The 16,543-nt window shown below is 40.6% G+C and overlaps 1 protein-coding gene across 4 annotated transcripts in view; it reads right to left on the minus strand.

Annotated features, from left to right (window-relative positions):
• Positions 1-16,543, minus strand: part of COL12A1 (collagen type XII alpha 1 chain) — a 116,053-nt gene that overhangs the window by 6,392 nt on the left and 93,118 nt on the right. For all 4 annotated transcript variants that reach the window (XM_055087661.1, XM_055087658.1, XM_055087657.1 and 1 more), the window contains 10 exons: positions 15,192-15,269; positions 13,784-13,870; positions 12,193-12,246; positions 11,048-11,143; positions 9,790-9,843; positions 9,370-9,423; positions 4,911-4,964; positions 3,513-3,584; positions 306-341; positions 130-196 (listed from right to left, as the gene is read on the minus strand). In XM_055087661.1, the coding sequence (XP_054943636.1) occupies positions 130-196; positions 306-341; positions 3,513-3,584; positions 4,911-4,964; positions 9,370-9,423; positions 9,790-9,843; positions 11,048-11,143; positions 12,193-12,246; positions 13,784-13,870; positions 15,192-15,269 (652 nt within the window). The remainder of the gene's footprint in view (positions 1-129; positions 197-305; positions 342-3,512; positions 3,585-4,910; positions 4,965-9,369; positions 9,424-9,789; positions 9,844-11,047; positions 11,144-12,192; positions 12,247-13,783; positions 13,871-15,191; positions 15,270-16,543) is intronic.

Genomic DNA, 16,543 nt, shown 5'->3' on the forward strand with positions numbered 1-16,543 from the left:
GCCGCTGGGCCTGCGCGTCCGGAGCCTGTGCTCCGCAACGGGAGAGGCCGCAGCAGTGAGAGGCCCGCGTACCGCAAAAAAAAAAACCACACACACGCACTCATACATTAAAAGGAAAAGAAATTTTACCACTTATCAGTTGTTCACAGACTTGTCTTGCAACTGCTCGCATCATGTTCTGGGAAGCAATGTCTCCCTAGTTAATTAAATCAATAAGTAGGATCAGCATATTATTTCCATAGTTTCAGAGTTCAGTGTTTAACACACGATATAAATTTGTAAGTCAAATTTTAAGAAATACATACTCTATCACCCTTCTCTCCTTTCAATCCCGATGGACCCTGAAATATAGGAATTTCAGATATTAGAAACTGACAGACATGGTCTAAAATGACTCATGAATGGACAGGATGATGCAAGAGGGCAAGGTCTGCTTTCTAACGAATTAGCAAAATGACACATCACATTTACATCCATGTTACTCACATTTTGCTTGTCTGTCAAAAGGAATCTAATCTGTCTCCCTGTCTCTCTCTCTCCCTCTCTCAGAAGCACGTGTCCTCCAATATAGTGCTGAGATGTGAATTTTATGATCACCGATTTAGAAGTTATGTACTATGCGTACATTTTATGATGCCATTCACAATATAGGTCTGGAACTGAAACACATGTAAAACTGCCCTTGCTACCATTCTACTTTCCTTTACATCCCCATGGCTGGGGAGCTCAGGTGGTTATTTTAGGTTGTGCATGAGGTTTATCTTGGCTCAGTTAGAACCCATAAGAACCTGTTCTAGTAAGAGCTTTCTGTCAATTCCCTAACTAAATATATATCTGTAACTTCTTCCAGTGAATTTTTTGTGCACTGGTTATGAAAGGAACCACGTGCCTCCCTTATTAAAGGGCTCGATCCACATGGTGGTTCCCGCATCCAACCGCAACCACAGAATATTTGTCCCTATTCTGTCAGGCCTCTCACTGGCCGCGAGAGGATCTTGGAAAAAGTCTTCCTTCTAGTGCAAGAAGTTTTTGTCTTTCAGTATATCTCCAGGCTGCCAGCTGAAGGGAACGCCCAAACCATTGACAAATCTGATGGTCAGATAACATCCCAAACCAAAGTGCCTCTTACCGTCTCCAAGACTCTTGCCTGAACGGCTCTAATAGCCTCCTAACTGGTCCTCCTGCATCCCCTTTGGCCCCTTTTGAGTCTGTTCTCCACAGAGAAGCCAGACTGATATTTTTAAAAAGAAAATTGGCCCCTGTCACTCTTTGGCTCCAAGGGCTTCCCGTCACACTAAGAACAGGATAAGAGGTCCTCACCATGGGCTGGCTGGTCCACACGCTTACCTCTGCCCAGCCAGCTGACCTCATCTCTCATACCTCTCCCCTCACTCCCTTTACTTCCGGTGCCCGGGCCTCTCTGCTGGTGCTTCCACGTGCCACCTTTATCCTCCCTCGGCCTTTGTTCATGCTCTCCCCACTGCCTGCTCCCTCGCTCTATTCCACCTCCTCAGACAGACTCCCTGACTGCTGTATCTGAAACAGCCCCCCTTCCACCACCACAATTACCCCCTAACCCCTTACTCTGTGTTTCTTTTCTTTGTTATCACTCATCATCACCAGAAACCATATTGTTTATTTACATTTTGGGGCCTATATCCTCCACTCGAATCTCCATGAGGGCAAGGACTTTGTCTTGTTTACGTTTATATCCCCAGACCTTAGAACACGGACGAGCACCTTTAGGCACCAAACAAATGGGTGTTGAGTAAATGAATAAAAATATTCCATCAGCAGTTCCTGGAAACATCCACTACACAACATCAGGAGTTATAAGTTAGCAAGAAGACACCACTGGTTCCAAGAGCTAATGACATGAGCTAACAGTGACTGAGCTAAGCTGTCTCTTAAGACCTTTATACTCCCGTCTGCTAGTTTTGGTTTTAGGAGCTAAAGGTAAGATAGAAGAGAGAAGAAAAGGAGAGGCAATTTGCTACCTTAGAAGGATGAGGAAGATAAAGGGGGAAAAGGGGGTAGATAAGGTCCAAATAATTGTTACCAAATTATAGTCACAAGAAAAACTGGGAGTTTGACTGCCCTTTGCTGAAAGTACTGGACTCTTATGGAAACATTGTTTAGTTTGGAGCCTTTTGTAAATTTCAGGCAATTATTTTTTACATTTACTGCTACTTTGTTCCCATGTGTTCTTTTTTAATTTACTGCCACTCTGAGATTGTTCTAGGATATATGATTTAGAACTCATCTTTATTGCCAGTATCTAGAGCTCTCATTTCAAGTAAAGGAAGTAGAAGTTTCTTTCAGGTGTCTCACTTCAGCCATCAATTACATCAGTGATATTCTTAGTTAGACTCTCTTTCAGTCCTAGTAAAACGAAGTCGAATTCTGAAAGGGTTGACAAGTTCCCTGTACTTTTAAGTGCTCTTGTGAAGTTTCTGTCATGATTCATTGAGGAAAAGAAAGTAATAAAGTCATATGCTAGAGTACGCACAGAGTATGAAGTACAACAGGAGTCCTTTCATCTTTATGCTGCTTGCTTAATTTTATGTAAACATAGAAGGCAGGCCATATCACATAAAGATTCTAAGTTAGTTTGACATTAAAAAAAATTTTAAGCTTGGATTTATATAACTTTGGACAATACTTCAGAAGAGAGAAGTTCTGTTCAGAGAACAGCCCTGATAGATGTGTCATTACTAATAATTGGACTTGTTGATCTTTGAGATAAATTTTTATATTTCAGAATTCTATTCAGACCAAAAAAAAACTGCTTAAAATAAATTCATTCCTCATACATACAAATAAGGAAGAGCTTGTAACCAAGAATATGGAGCCCAACAGTCATTACAAATACTTCTGGATATTTTAGAAACTATGAATTCAGTTTTGGAGATACTGATTTGAAAACAGAAGATATGCACTATAACCATCTCAACTATTATTTTAATCACAACATCTGATGAAAAGAAAATTAAACCGGATGTAAATTGGAGCAGGGCAGTATAAAAATGTATAATGGTGGGTGAGATAAATCCTTTTAATTCTGGGACTAATGTTCTAGCAACCTCAGCACAAGAGAAAAGAGCCAGCAGTGTGGCTACAGGATACTGACAAAGGGTTAACTTCTGCAGAGCACCCATGGAGGCGCCATGCACCATCATGTATTTTTCTATCTTAAGCTGCATACCGCTCCTAAATAGAAAGAATGATTTTGCTGACCCAGCTCTGAGTGTTTATTCAGTGCAGAAATATGTGTCTTGGCTCTGAATGCCATTCTCCTTTTAAAGAAACCCTATGACCACAATTTTCATCCCAGAATGTTATAACTTAGAAAATTTTTAGAACTAGTACCAAGTTAAATCCATGGGCTTAGCGTAGCTTCAGCAAATGCTTCACACACATTACAGCAGAGATAACATAAATATGCCACAGCCTTGCAGTCTCCTCATTCATAGCCACAGTGGAATGACTAGGCGTGCAAGCCGTCCACTTACTGGTCTGCCGTGGTCTCCGGGTTTTCCTGGTTTCCCACTCGGTCCTGTGACTCCTGGAGAGCCTGGGCTTCCCTGCAATACAGGGAAGCTTACCGTCAAAGAAGAATTTCATCTAAAGTAAACTAACAAAGCATGGCTGGTTTTAAAAGCTTTTAGCACATAATCACATACTAAGGAAGAGCAAAATCAAATTTTAAGGTAACATGGAGGAAAAAAAATCTTGAAAATTCCCATTTAATCTTTATGGACTGTATTTAATCAGTTTCACTATTCACAGACTGTGATCCTAGTAAATTGGCTGCTAAGTGAATCTGCAGAAAGCAATTCCTATTAGTTTGTTTCTATTACCAAACCAGAAAACTCATCAAAAGACGGGAGTGAACGCTGGCTGGGGAAAATATTGAGAAGGTAACTGGGCACCGTGTGGTGGAGCTTCCCCTTGTCTCTTGGGAGTTGTCTCTCAGCCTAGAAACTCACTTTTTCTTTGGTGCATTCAAATAAAGGGTGCCTCCTCTTCTATCATATCAGCACCCTCCATCCCATCAAAACCATAAGAATTTCTCCCCATTCCTTTTAGCACAGCTTTAAGACATTTTAGCAACATTTTTAGTAAAATATTTATAATATCGCTAGTCAATACATTATGTTCTAAAGCTAAAATATCCTTAAAATAGAATCATCAGATTTTTGTAAAACAAGCCTTTATTCATCAATTGTGTAACTTTTAATCTCTGTAGTAAATACTTTAAATCAAAGTTTATTATACATTTTCAACTCTACTTGAGAACATATATATTAAACATAAATAATAAAATTCTTTTAACATACGCTTCTCCAGTCTTCATATACAGCCAGAAGCCGTGAAGAGCATCCATCACCTCAAACAATGTAATTGTGATCTCACCCGGATGCAGGTATACAGATGCTTCTTTCAAAATCATTGGCTTCAGTATTTTCCCCAAAGATCTTAATTAGAAAACCTACTCGGGTAAAACTTACTTCCTCTGAATGACTTAAAGCTGTTCGGTAATTAATGTCCTTAAAATTCAAATATCATAGGCTACAGACTCTTAAAATTCTAGAACAGGAAGTAACCAGTAAGGTCATAAAACCTACCACTTAATGTGGGCATGGAAGGAACTGGTTGGTTAGGGGTATTTTTGTTGTTGTTGTTTTTCAAATATAACTTGATCAAACAGAAAGACTCTCTATTTTAACACCTCTGTTTTCTCTAGCCCAGTTTGATTTAGGAGAATAAAAACAAGTAGCTCCCTCGACGGTGTGCCCCCCAGCACAGATGGAACACGCCTCAAAGGTCAGGTTACCAGGCTCTTCCCTAGCAAGTGGGGCTAGGGGTTTAGGGTGGGGAGATAAGAGTGTTACCTATTCCATTCTTACCGGTGGCCCAGGGGGGCCCCTAGGTCCCATTGCTCCATCTTTCCCAGTAAAGCCCTATTGTAAAAATGAAATTAATTATAGATTAGTGAAATAGTGACCAAGTAAAAATGGAAAGACACTAGACAGGCTGATAAGAGTGACAGGTGAGGGATTTAACCCAACTGCAGGTAACCTTTCACTGTAAAGACAAATATGCCAAAAAATGTTTTCCATTTAAGTTATGCTTTCTACTGAATAATGCATTTCTATACTCAGTCATTTATATAGTTATAAATAAAATCATTTTAAGAATCAATCCAGTCTTCTCCGAAGAAAGCAGATTCTTTTTATGAAGATACTCACTTTTACTTTTATAAGAGTGTAAAGGAGTCTAAAGGAAGACTAGCCCTTTCTACCAAAAAGTCAATGTCGACTAACTGACCCAGGAAGGATCAAAGTAAGATGAAGGGAGTGCTGCATCACAGAAGATGCAGGAGGGGCCAACCACTTGGTTAGGAAACTCCCTTCCTTGTTTCCTAAGCAACGCCAGACAGCCAGGGCAGGGCCACTGATGCTTCACTCCTCAGGGATTTCTCTCCTCCCCTCCAAGAAAGAGGCAAAACTATCTTAACTCCTCCACTCAAAAGAAAGGAAATCCTCAATTTTTTTTATCGGTCCGTCTCTCCTCATCTCACAGAAAGGCCAGACCCAGTCAGGGTTGCACGGGGAGGAGAGATCTGTACAGAAGCGCCGGGCATCTCTGCGCAGCTTGCATGGTGCCAAATGACCTCTGCCTGGAATGAGTCACTCGCTGCCCAGTTAGCATTCATCCCAAGTACAGACCTCTGAAATCCAGCCAAGGATTTCTGAGTCAGGTCGTTTTTGGTGTTGCTGCATTCCTCTGTCAAAGGAGATTTTTGTCTCCCTTGAGAATAAGTGTTAATTTTATGCATATCCTTGGATCCTAGCACAAATCAAGAACATTCGGATCAATACCTCCATTAAGTATCCACACTCCCAGTGATTTTACAAAAGAGGAAGTTTAAATTATTTCTTTAAAATTGTGTTAGAAATATTCCACCCCCTGCAAAAAAAAAAATTTTTTTTTCAGAAACTTATAAACATTTCAGACTGTTTTCTGGAAGATCTAGGCCTGCTTAACAAAAAACAGACTACAAGTTCATCTCATGTAACATCAACACTGCTTCTGAGAGCCACTTAAGAAGCAGAAATGGCTCGGAGTATTGCTTGGACAGTTCAAATGGCATTTCTACCATCTAAATTTCCTCCAGCTGCTGTAGAAGATACACTTTTTTTTTTTCACTTTTTTTAGGTAAGTATCATATCTCTGAATGATCCTCCTTCAGTCATCCTAAGAACTTCCTGATCAACCATTTTCTCTTTTTTTTCTAGCTTTACTGGGGTATAAATGACAAATAAAAATTATATGTATTTATGGTGTACATGCGGTGTTTTGATATATGTATACGTTGTGAAATGATTACCACAATCAAGATAATTAACACATGTATCACCTCACATAGTTATCATTTTCTTATGTAGGAGAATATTGAAGATGTACGCTATTAGCAAATTTCAAATACACAATATGGTATTAACTCTAGTCATCACACTGTACGTTAGATCTCCAGAACTTGTCTTGCATAACTGAAACTTTGTTATCCTTTTTAAAAGAATTTTTATTGGGGTGTAGTTGCTTTACAATGTTGTGTTAGTTTCTACTGTACAGCAAAGTGTATCCGCTATACGCATACACATGTCCCCTCTTTTTTGGATTTCCTTCCCATTTAGGTCACTGCAGAGTACTGAGTAGAGTTCCCTGTGCTGTACAGTAGGTTCTCATTAGTTACCTATTTTATACATAGCATCAATAGTGTATATATGTCAATCTCCATGAAACTTTGTATCCTTTGTCTGATATCTCCCCATTTCTCCCTATTCCCCTGCCCCTGGCAACCACCACTGTACTCTGTTGCCATGAGCTCAACTTTTTAAGGATTCCATACATTAAGTGAGATCATGCAGTATTTATCTTTCCGTGCTTGGCTCATTTCAGCTGGCATGTCCTCCAAGTTCAAGGTTCATCCATGTTGTTGCAAATGACAGGATTTCCCTCTTCTTTAAGACACAGTAATATTCCATTATATACATGCTATATATATATATATATATATATCCCATTTTTTAATCCATTCATCCATGGATGGACACGCTGGTGTAACCAACCATCTTCTTTTAGAAGAAATACATATCTAAGTTGGGGTGAAGCAGATTTTATTCTGATGGCCTCAGAAGGGCTACCACTGAGCCATCTGTAGAACTTGGCACTGTAATTTTTTCTTCTTCTCCATTTTCAAAACTGTAGCAGTTATTGCTGCTTCGCTCCATGGGAGGGTGGCTGAGAGGACCTATGGTTGCTTTCACAGATACACTACATGTCATGCCTGCACCTGTGGTTCTCTCGCTACTTTCTGACAGTCCCCAAAGCTGTGCCTCATTTGAAAATCATCTGTGCTGAAGGCAACCCATGCCTCCTGCTCCTACCAGCTCCACCTCGGGAACATGTCTTCCTCACCGTGGCCCTTGGGTTTGCTCTCCTGAGCTTTCTTCTCTTCTCTTCTACCCCAGGGCTCAACTTTCTTTCTTTATTTTATTTGTCAGCGGAGATGCCTGCACCCAAAGTCTAACTTTCCAAAACTGTGTGTGTTCCCTCAGCGGTACCTTCTACTCTCAGCGGCATCAGTTGGAAACTAAGCGGTGGGTCGGTGTACAAGACCGTGATGGAAACAGACAAACGATTTGCGGAAGACTTTCCTCAGCCTCAACACGAGAGTCCTGGGTGGCCTCACAGGACTGGATTCACAGGTTAGAACTAGAAGGACGCAGCCCTTCCCACTCCCTCACTTTTCAGGGACACAGCGGTGGCAGGGGTGACTGCCTGACTGCCAGTTCAGGAGGAATGTGTTGATGGGACGGCACGGGCCACCCAGCAAGTCTGCACAAAGCCCGCGCTGCAGGAGTGCGATGTGTGATGGGCCCAACAGGGCTTCAGTAGCAATGGCAGCAAGAGAGGCGGCCCATCATTTTTTTTTTAATTGGACTATTGTTGATTGACAGCATTGTGTTTAATTTCTGCTGTATAGCAAAGGGACTCAGTTATACACACACACACACACACACACACATATATATTCTTTTTCATGTTCTTTCCCATTATGGTTTATCACAGGATACTGAACTATATTCAATATACATCATTACTTCCTGATTGCGGTACTTTTGGATTTGTTGACTAACTGAATAGACTGACTCGTCACCTTTGCAATCTCACTATTGTCCTTTGTTGTAAAATAAGAATTCCAAGAAACTAAAGTGCCAGTCTCAAAAGAGTCAGAAGAATATGTATATATAAGTACCACTGGGTCCCAGACTCCCAGAGAATACAGTTTTCTCTTTGACCTCACTCTCTCATGAACTCAAGAGTAGGCATTGGAGCAAAAAACTTTCACGGGCAAATCATCCAAATTTGGTATTATCTGGGCAAATCTTTGCTCCATCGGACTGACCCAACTCTCCTGCCCCATGATGTCTTGGAGGCGTTAAGGGTAACCAATCAATGCCTTTGGTGACAGCTAGGATAGCCCGGGCCCTCTCACACCCTGCTGTTACTCCTGTGTTTTAACTTGATTAGTCAGAAAACAGACAACTCTCAGACTGCTGTCTGAGCCAGAAGATGCTGAAAAGTCGTTAGTGCCTTGGTTCTGAGCAACTCTAAAATATGTTATTAAAGCATTCGTCGTCTCCTATGAAACCAAATTCTCTATAACATTGGATTACAGCACAGAAGCCATGTTTACTGTGCTTCTCATATACTTGTCCTAGAAAAAACTGGGTCTCCTGCACTGATTTCATCATAAGTCAAGAGGAAAACTGAAATCTGCCACAAATGAGCAAAATTTTTCCCTACTAAGTTCCAGTCGGCTTTCCATCACAGAGGCCTACAGGGGGTATCTATCTGAGCGCTAAAGGTGTAGAAAAGATGTCCCTGACTGCATAGAAAATGCCACGGAAATCAAGACTATTCTTAGAGTTACGTAAAAGACGCCTCATAACAAAGATTTTAATTTTAGGATTCAAAGCAATTTGCTAGGATTCTTGAATCTCTTTCCAATGAACCAAAATTCCTCTTAGGGACTTGTTTTTCCAAATATGATAAAATTAAAAAATTTTCCAAACTTAAAATTCTGACAACTCACTTGAAGTCCCACCATTTTGTTTCACAGACCTTGGGATTGACCTGGTCTCGGTTGGTTCACTGATATTAGCTTTTCTGCCTCCCGTGAGATGTGTGAACTCTGCATTTCCAGCCATGCAAATTGAATTCTGGGGGGTTCTTACTTAATAGGCGACAATGTGGTATCATTTCCAACATCATTACAGCCTGCCCAAGAAAACTTACTCTATCTCCTGGAGGGCCCATTGGTCCTGGTGGGCCGGGTAATCCTGGGGTTCCCTACACAAAAGGAAACAAACAAGTGAAACACCGTAATTAACTTCTTGTGTGAGAAGAGGAATTTGTGTTATTCTCTAAGATGTTTGGGACAAAAATGCAGGGGGCTCTGAAAGGAAACAGACACTCAGAAGCAAGCCCAGTGCCAGCCCAAGAGCAAGATGCTCACTCAGTCATCAAGCCCACACCTGACCGAACAGCACAAGCTTGAAGGCTAAGACCAGGCAACGGAATGGAAATGAGGTACAGCACACGGCCAGGCTTCTGCTTTGCTGCTTAAGCCTTGGTTCACCTTTTGAGGCACTACAAGGGCAACTTTGCAAATAACACTTGACAAGAAAAGAAAAGGCGGCGTGAAGAGCAACTCACCGTCCGGCCTGGAAGTCCCGGCTCTCCAGCATCGCCCTTCATGCCCTGGCGACCCTGGAGCAAGAAGCGGGAAAACAGGTCTCAGGTGTTTTACAGAGATTAAGTGTAAAGGAAAGACGTGAGCCATTCCTGAAACCTCTGTCACTTCATAAATCCAGTGAAGCATATTTGTGAAGGGAGGTGAATAAATTATTTTGGGGACTGATGTTCACTTTTTAAACTACAAATGCTGTTATAATTGCCACTTACCATGTCATGGGATAATTTTATATAATCATGGGATAATATGTCTCCTTTGAAAGAACCTAATTTAACATAGGGATTTTCATAGAAATAAAAGTGGAAGGGAAAACTGTTTTTTATTTAATATATTTAATTTGGTGCTAATTTTAACAGATATTCAATGAAACATTGTAACATAATTTTGGTCTTTATAACTACATGCTAGAAGACACTTGTTACACAGGCAAATCTGAATTAATTAAAGCTGATAAACTTCATTTAGTAGTAATAATAAGAAAAGGTAAAAGCCCCTAAAACTCCCTTTTGGACATAAGAAGCTAAAAGTAGATGCATTCAACCCTTTTGAGTGAAAAAGTCCTAGTCCTTCAAATGTTTCATTTCCAGTGATATCTGATACAAGATTGTTTTTTTCTCTAAACGCCAAAAAAACGTATGTGTCTTCTATTATGGCATCTTTAAAAAGGAGTTCGGAACTAAACTTAAAACTATGAAATTATCTGTATTCTTATTCATTTACTGTAAGTTTTAAAGTATAGAAAAAAGTAGTTAAATAAAATATGAGCCTTTAAAGATAAAACGCCTCTTTTTAAGTTCAGATTAGCATTTGGAACAAAAGGTAAACATTTTATTAAAAATTTGTAGAGAAGTAATGACATAGATAAATAATGCAAGCTTGCCTTGAAGTCATAAACGTTAGAAAAGGACCCCGGGGCTGCCACAGACTCAAAGCAGTATCAAAGCTTTCAGGATGTTGAAGGATATTTGCATTACTTAGTAAAAAATTTGTTTAAAGGTCAAGTAATTAGCAACAATTTTTCCCACACAGCTACATATTATTACATACACTATTTACATATCTGAAATTACAGTCATAGAAAGTCATCTCAATGACTAAAATTCGTTGAGTTCTCTGAGAAGACATTTGAGTGTGGTGAAATGGAATAAAAAAAATGTTCCAGTTAAACTCAGCGTTAATCCACCATCCTCATTTCATACAGAAAGCCTTTGTGCTTACTTGTTCTCCTGGAATAGAGAGGCCGTTGGGTCCCTGGGGGCCTGGAGGACCCTGAGGACCAGGAGGACCTGTATCTCCACGAGGACCAGGGGGACCCTAAATACACAGGAGAGAAACAAGCACAAAGTCATGGAATGCCCTTCCAGTGCCTGTCTTCATAACTCTAAGACACCAATCATATAATCTTTGCAAACATTTTACAAATCTATCCATCTATAAAAACATTTAATGCCGTTCCTTTCTTCCTTTTGCTACTCATTAAAAGAACAACTGGAAAGTACAATAAATTCACAAGAGCACTTATATTTCCAAAATTCCTATTAAAAGTCGGTTTCTAAAAGAAGTAAAATACATTGAATATAATATTTTCATATATTTATCGTCCTAGATTCATTCAGAGATCGAAGCTCAAAATTCACTGGATTTGATTTCTTTTAAGCTCGTCCTGATTTCTCTCAGACTTGGGCTTATCTCCGGGACTAACGTATGTATAAATCAAGCAAGGAAAGAGCAGATAGGTTCACTCTATGCTGGCGCTTCTTTGCAGTGTGTCTAGGTGGAAAAGGCACAAACTTGGAGTCAGACAGACCTGGGTCAGCACCCCAGCCTCACTTTCCTAACTGGGTTAGCTTATCATTAGTGACAGTATGACAAAAACTACACATCATCTTCGTAATATTTTCCCCTAAGAAGCTTCAGTTGTCTTATGGAGACCGGCACGGAACCGGTAGAAGGGGCTGGTGACCTGCCATGAACACACATGTGGCTGCTCAGCTATTTCTCTGAGACAGGTGAACCGTCCCCAGCAGGACTCTGCTCCCTGTGGGGTCTTCCAGCTGATGGCCAGGTCACCCCCTCTGCTTCCCCATGGGACAGCAGAGCCCTTAGGTGCTTCTGCAGATTTCCCATGTGCGATTCCTACATCAGTGAGATGTCCGGTACATTCTTTATCCAGCTAGCCTAATCCATCATTTTGACACCCAGAGACAAGACAGAGAATGTCATTATATTGCCTAAGGCACACTAAACTTGAATCAACTTGCTCAAGTTGATTTGCTCAAGTCACATACCCCGTTAGTGGAAATTTGAATAACCAGACTTTAACGTACGGATGAAAATTTAAATGCACTCTAAAATATACTTACAATTGCCCCACTGATACCTCTTTCACCTCTGGGACCTTTTGCACCAGGTCCTCCCTGAAATACATAGTAAGAGCACATTTCAGAGTGAACACAGGAGAGTAGGAAGTTGACATACAGAAATTGCTTCGAGAAGCAATGCACTCTCCAGACGATACAGTTATTTATAAAATATGGAAGTATATACTTTATATCCTACAAATGTGTGGGGAAAGAGAATTTCAAAACTTTGTACATTCTAAGGATCTCAATTTTACATTCTGAACTTTTCTTAATTGTTAGCAAATTTTGAAGTTTATTTGAAAATTTGAGGTTCACTGGGAAAAAAACAAGCATTACTTAAATACTATAGTTAAGTATTTTTAAGGAGAAAAATCTGTTTTGGAATTATATGAATGCATTCTTCAGGGAAAATAATATGCAAAAAGAAGAATCTCTCAAAATCTCAGAACATGGAGTTTAGTAACAGGAATTCAGAGACCACTGAACAAAGGCGAAATAAACAGGATAGTGATATCCAACCAGGTTATCATACAATTGGAGGAAAAGAAATCCCTACTTCTCAAGAACATCTGAGTCACATCCAGCATATAATTTTATGAGTACAAATATAAATCAGGTAAGTCACTGTTAATTGCAAATAGTCTTATGTTGAATCTTGCTTTGCTCTTTAATATCTTTATTTTATGTTGTGCTTTAGGAAAACTCACGTCACAAAAATATGTTTACAAAACCATCATCAGGACCACTGGTAATTCCAGAGACATTTTGATTCCGTATATGAGGAGCTGGCTTGTAATTAACTTAAAATCAATTTACATTACTTGCTATGACCCACGTACAGTAAAATCTGGTGTTCTGAGGCTCTCTGAACTGTTCGCATGTTAATTAACCATTTTCTTAAAAGAGTTCAATAGAGCTTAAAGGTATCACTTCCATTCTGAAAAGCCAGCCCAGGTCAGGTGTTAGATTGACTAAATCGGGAAGTCGACATTGACTAATGAGACGTATCAGTGTACTCTTCAGTGTTTTGCATTGCATTTGCTTGGTCTCCCCTCCACCCATGAATAGACCTGGTCAGTCTTCTTACTCAAGTTATTCCGAACACCAACACTTTCACCCAGAGTTTATGACATCATCACATATGTAAATTACCCTCTATGTTATTCTACGATGTGTTTGCTAATAACATACACATATCCTAGGTTCTAAACAAGTTGTTGCCAGGCCAGCCTCTCAACCATGGCTCCATAACATACGTACGAGAAGCGTCAGGAAGCAAAGGAATTTTCAGAATCAAGTGATTACAGAGAGAAACCCAAATTCACATCTTTAAGAGAAAAGCTCTTGAATGCTAGCCGATACCATTCATTCTTGTGTGGCTAGAGAAATGTGTTCAAATGTGTTCAAATTTTCTTCTCGATTTTCTCCACTTCAGATCTCAAAACATGCTACAAAAATGGTGTGCGATGCAGCTTGTTCTGTCCTAGAGCACACCAGTGGCTGGAAGCTTCTCATGCATGACACACCGGCCAAAGGGTGATCATGCCCAAGATCTAACAGGAAAAACTAGAGGAACTATTTGTTTCCTTACCGCAGGGCCTGGTGGTCCTGGAGGTCCGACGCTGTCCTGCGTACATGTGCAAGCATTTGGAAGAGTGGGGCATTTTGCTTCATCTCTCTGAAATTTTGAAAAGAATATTTATCTATGAATTGATGGTAAAAACAGCTTCCCATCCCCCACACCACTTATCTTATATACACAAGGGAATCTATTTACCAACTTGAAGAAATAATGTTTAGCTATGATTACAAACGGTCTTACGTTGAATCTTGCTTTGCTCCTCATGTCTTTATTTTATGTTTTGCTGTAGGAAACCTCACACAACAAAAATATGTTTACAAAACTGTCATCAAGACCGTTGGTAATTTAACCCCATTTTCTCTGGTCTGGTGTTAGAGAATGGCTGAGTATCTCAGATATGGTGGCCCATTTCCTTCAGAACAGAATCTAAAATCCTTTCCAGGCCTCCAGGGGCTTCCATGTGCTGCCAAGCAGCAGCACACCACCTTGCCCCTCTCACTGCCTTTCACTCTGCCCCAGCCCCCCCCCCGCCATCCACTTCATGCTGCTCAGATGTTTAGGGCACCTCGCCGCCTTAGGGCCTTTGCACTTTCCGTCCCCTCTGGCTGGAAGGCTCTCTCTCCGTTATCCACATTGCTTGTCCTCTCACTTCACCCCGGTCTCTGCTTAAATCTCCCCTTATCACCGACGGCTGAGGGTACTCACCTGGCTGCCTCTCCCTGTACCCCGGTGTGTTTCCACGCAAGGACTTCTCACTCTATAACGTAGTGTATGCCTACTTGTTCATTCCTCCTCTCCTCCTGCCTTTCACTAGAATATTCCCTTTCACTGCTGTAACCCCGGCACAGAGGATAGTGCCTGGCTTACAACAGGTGCTCAGTAAGTATCTGTTGAATAAATAACGCACACGCATCCCGTGGGTACGTGTAGCTCACTGTTCGCCCAAAGCTTCAGATCCGTCATCAGCATTCACCTTTGCCATTGTTACGACCTACACAGATACTGTGGGTGAAAGCCATCATCTTGCAAAGAAATATGGTTATTTCTCCTTAGATATCCAGAGAGGTGATGGCTTATCCTGTAAAATGCTGGTATTTTTACAAGCGGTAGGAAGGACTCTGCAATGAGTGGGTTTATCAAACACACCGATTAAGCTGGACTTTTCTGACTACGCCTAACCACCTTGGCGGGCAGGGAGAATTTCCAGATGTGGTTCTCCCCATTGTTGACCCTCGAGGGAGGGGGGCCCAGCCCGAGCCGCGGTCGCTGATGTGCACACACACCTTGCGTGTCCCTGGCTCCGTCCTGGAGATGCGGCTGCAGAGGGCTACTTCCCCTCCCAAGCCATCCACGCCCACATCCCTTATTGCTCGGGGACTATTAAGGCCGCCACAGAATTCCATTCTGTTTTACTTACCCTGGAAGGAATATCACAGCATCTGTCTCTACTGGTCCACACTGGACTGCAGACAATATCAAAATTCTGGATTTGGAACTGCAAACAACCAACAGCAACATGAGCTAAAGATGCGTGAAAACATTTCATATTAACATTTCCACATTTTAACCTCTGCCAGCTTCTCACAGAGACTCTCTTGAGGGAACAGGCAATGAAAGCAATGTGATCCTTAACTTCGTAAGAACAGAAAAACCTATGCCTGAGAGAAGGCGATATGAAAGCAAAATGCATACGTGATATTACCACTTCCGATCCACTTCCTTGGCTAAAATGAAATGTTTGATTGAGTTTGGGGTTTTTTTAAGAAAACATTAATTTCTTTATGTACTTAAAAATTAAGAATGTATTTAATTCTGAATTTGAAGACTACACGCATTTAAATCAACTTTTAAGAGTCCACCCTTGCAGAAAAGTAACATTAAAAAAAAACATTCCTCACTTATTCTAAAATTGATGCCCTTCTTTTCATAAACTCTTACCTAGGGGCTAACTGATAATTTTATGATTACCTTCAGCTTAACTATTTCCATATAATATATATTTTCTATCTTTCGACCCTTAAAAAATATAGAGCTCTTTTGATAAAGATTGTTAAGCTACAGCCATTCTGTTATAAACCTAATGTAATTGTTCTATTTAAATATCAAATCCAATATTCAATAAATGATTATAATCGCAATCATATTAAATTTGCACTCTTTGGTTCTACATTGTGGAATAAAAATTTCACTTTTGAATCAAGAAGAAGAAAATCCTGTCCGTGGAAGAAAGCTACATTCAGTAAATGCAATTTTAAAAATGACAGAAGCCAAGGATATTCGTCTTGCTTTTAGAGCAATGTTATTATTGGTCAACATTTAATATGAACTTAATTAGCCTGGTACAGTGAAAACCTTAGGTTTAAAGTTTTACTACTAAATAGCATTGTAAAAGGGCTGGCAAGCCCCCGCCTCCAACTTGAGCCCGTGACACTTGTGAGTGCCGGGGGGCTGGCCGATTACACTCATCTTCCTTCTGAGGCGGATGTGACCCCCCAGTGAGGGGAGAGCAAGTCTGTGACGGTCACAGACAGTATCCACAAACGCGTAGCGTCCTGAGTGCACAAATTTTTATTAACAGTTACTACGTCTGAAGAACAAAAAGTGAATTAGCTTAGATTTCACTGATTATCCTGGCAACTATTTGTGTTGTACTCTCCAGTTTGATTCAGTTTCAGGCCGACTACAGGATGTTCTCTGGTGCCTTGACAACTTAATTTGTTTCTAGCAGTAGAGCACATTATCATGTTTTGTCAGTAGCATGTTTTCTCA

This window comes from Physeter macrocephalus, chromosome 10 (assembly GCF_002837175.3).
Source record: "Physeter macrocephalus isolate SW-GA chromosome 10, ASM283717v5, whole genome shotgun sequence".
Classification (NCBI taxonomy): domain Eukaryota; kingdom Metazoa; phylum Chordata; class Mammalia; order Artiodactyla; family Physeteridae; genus Physeter; species Physeter macrocephalus.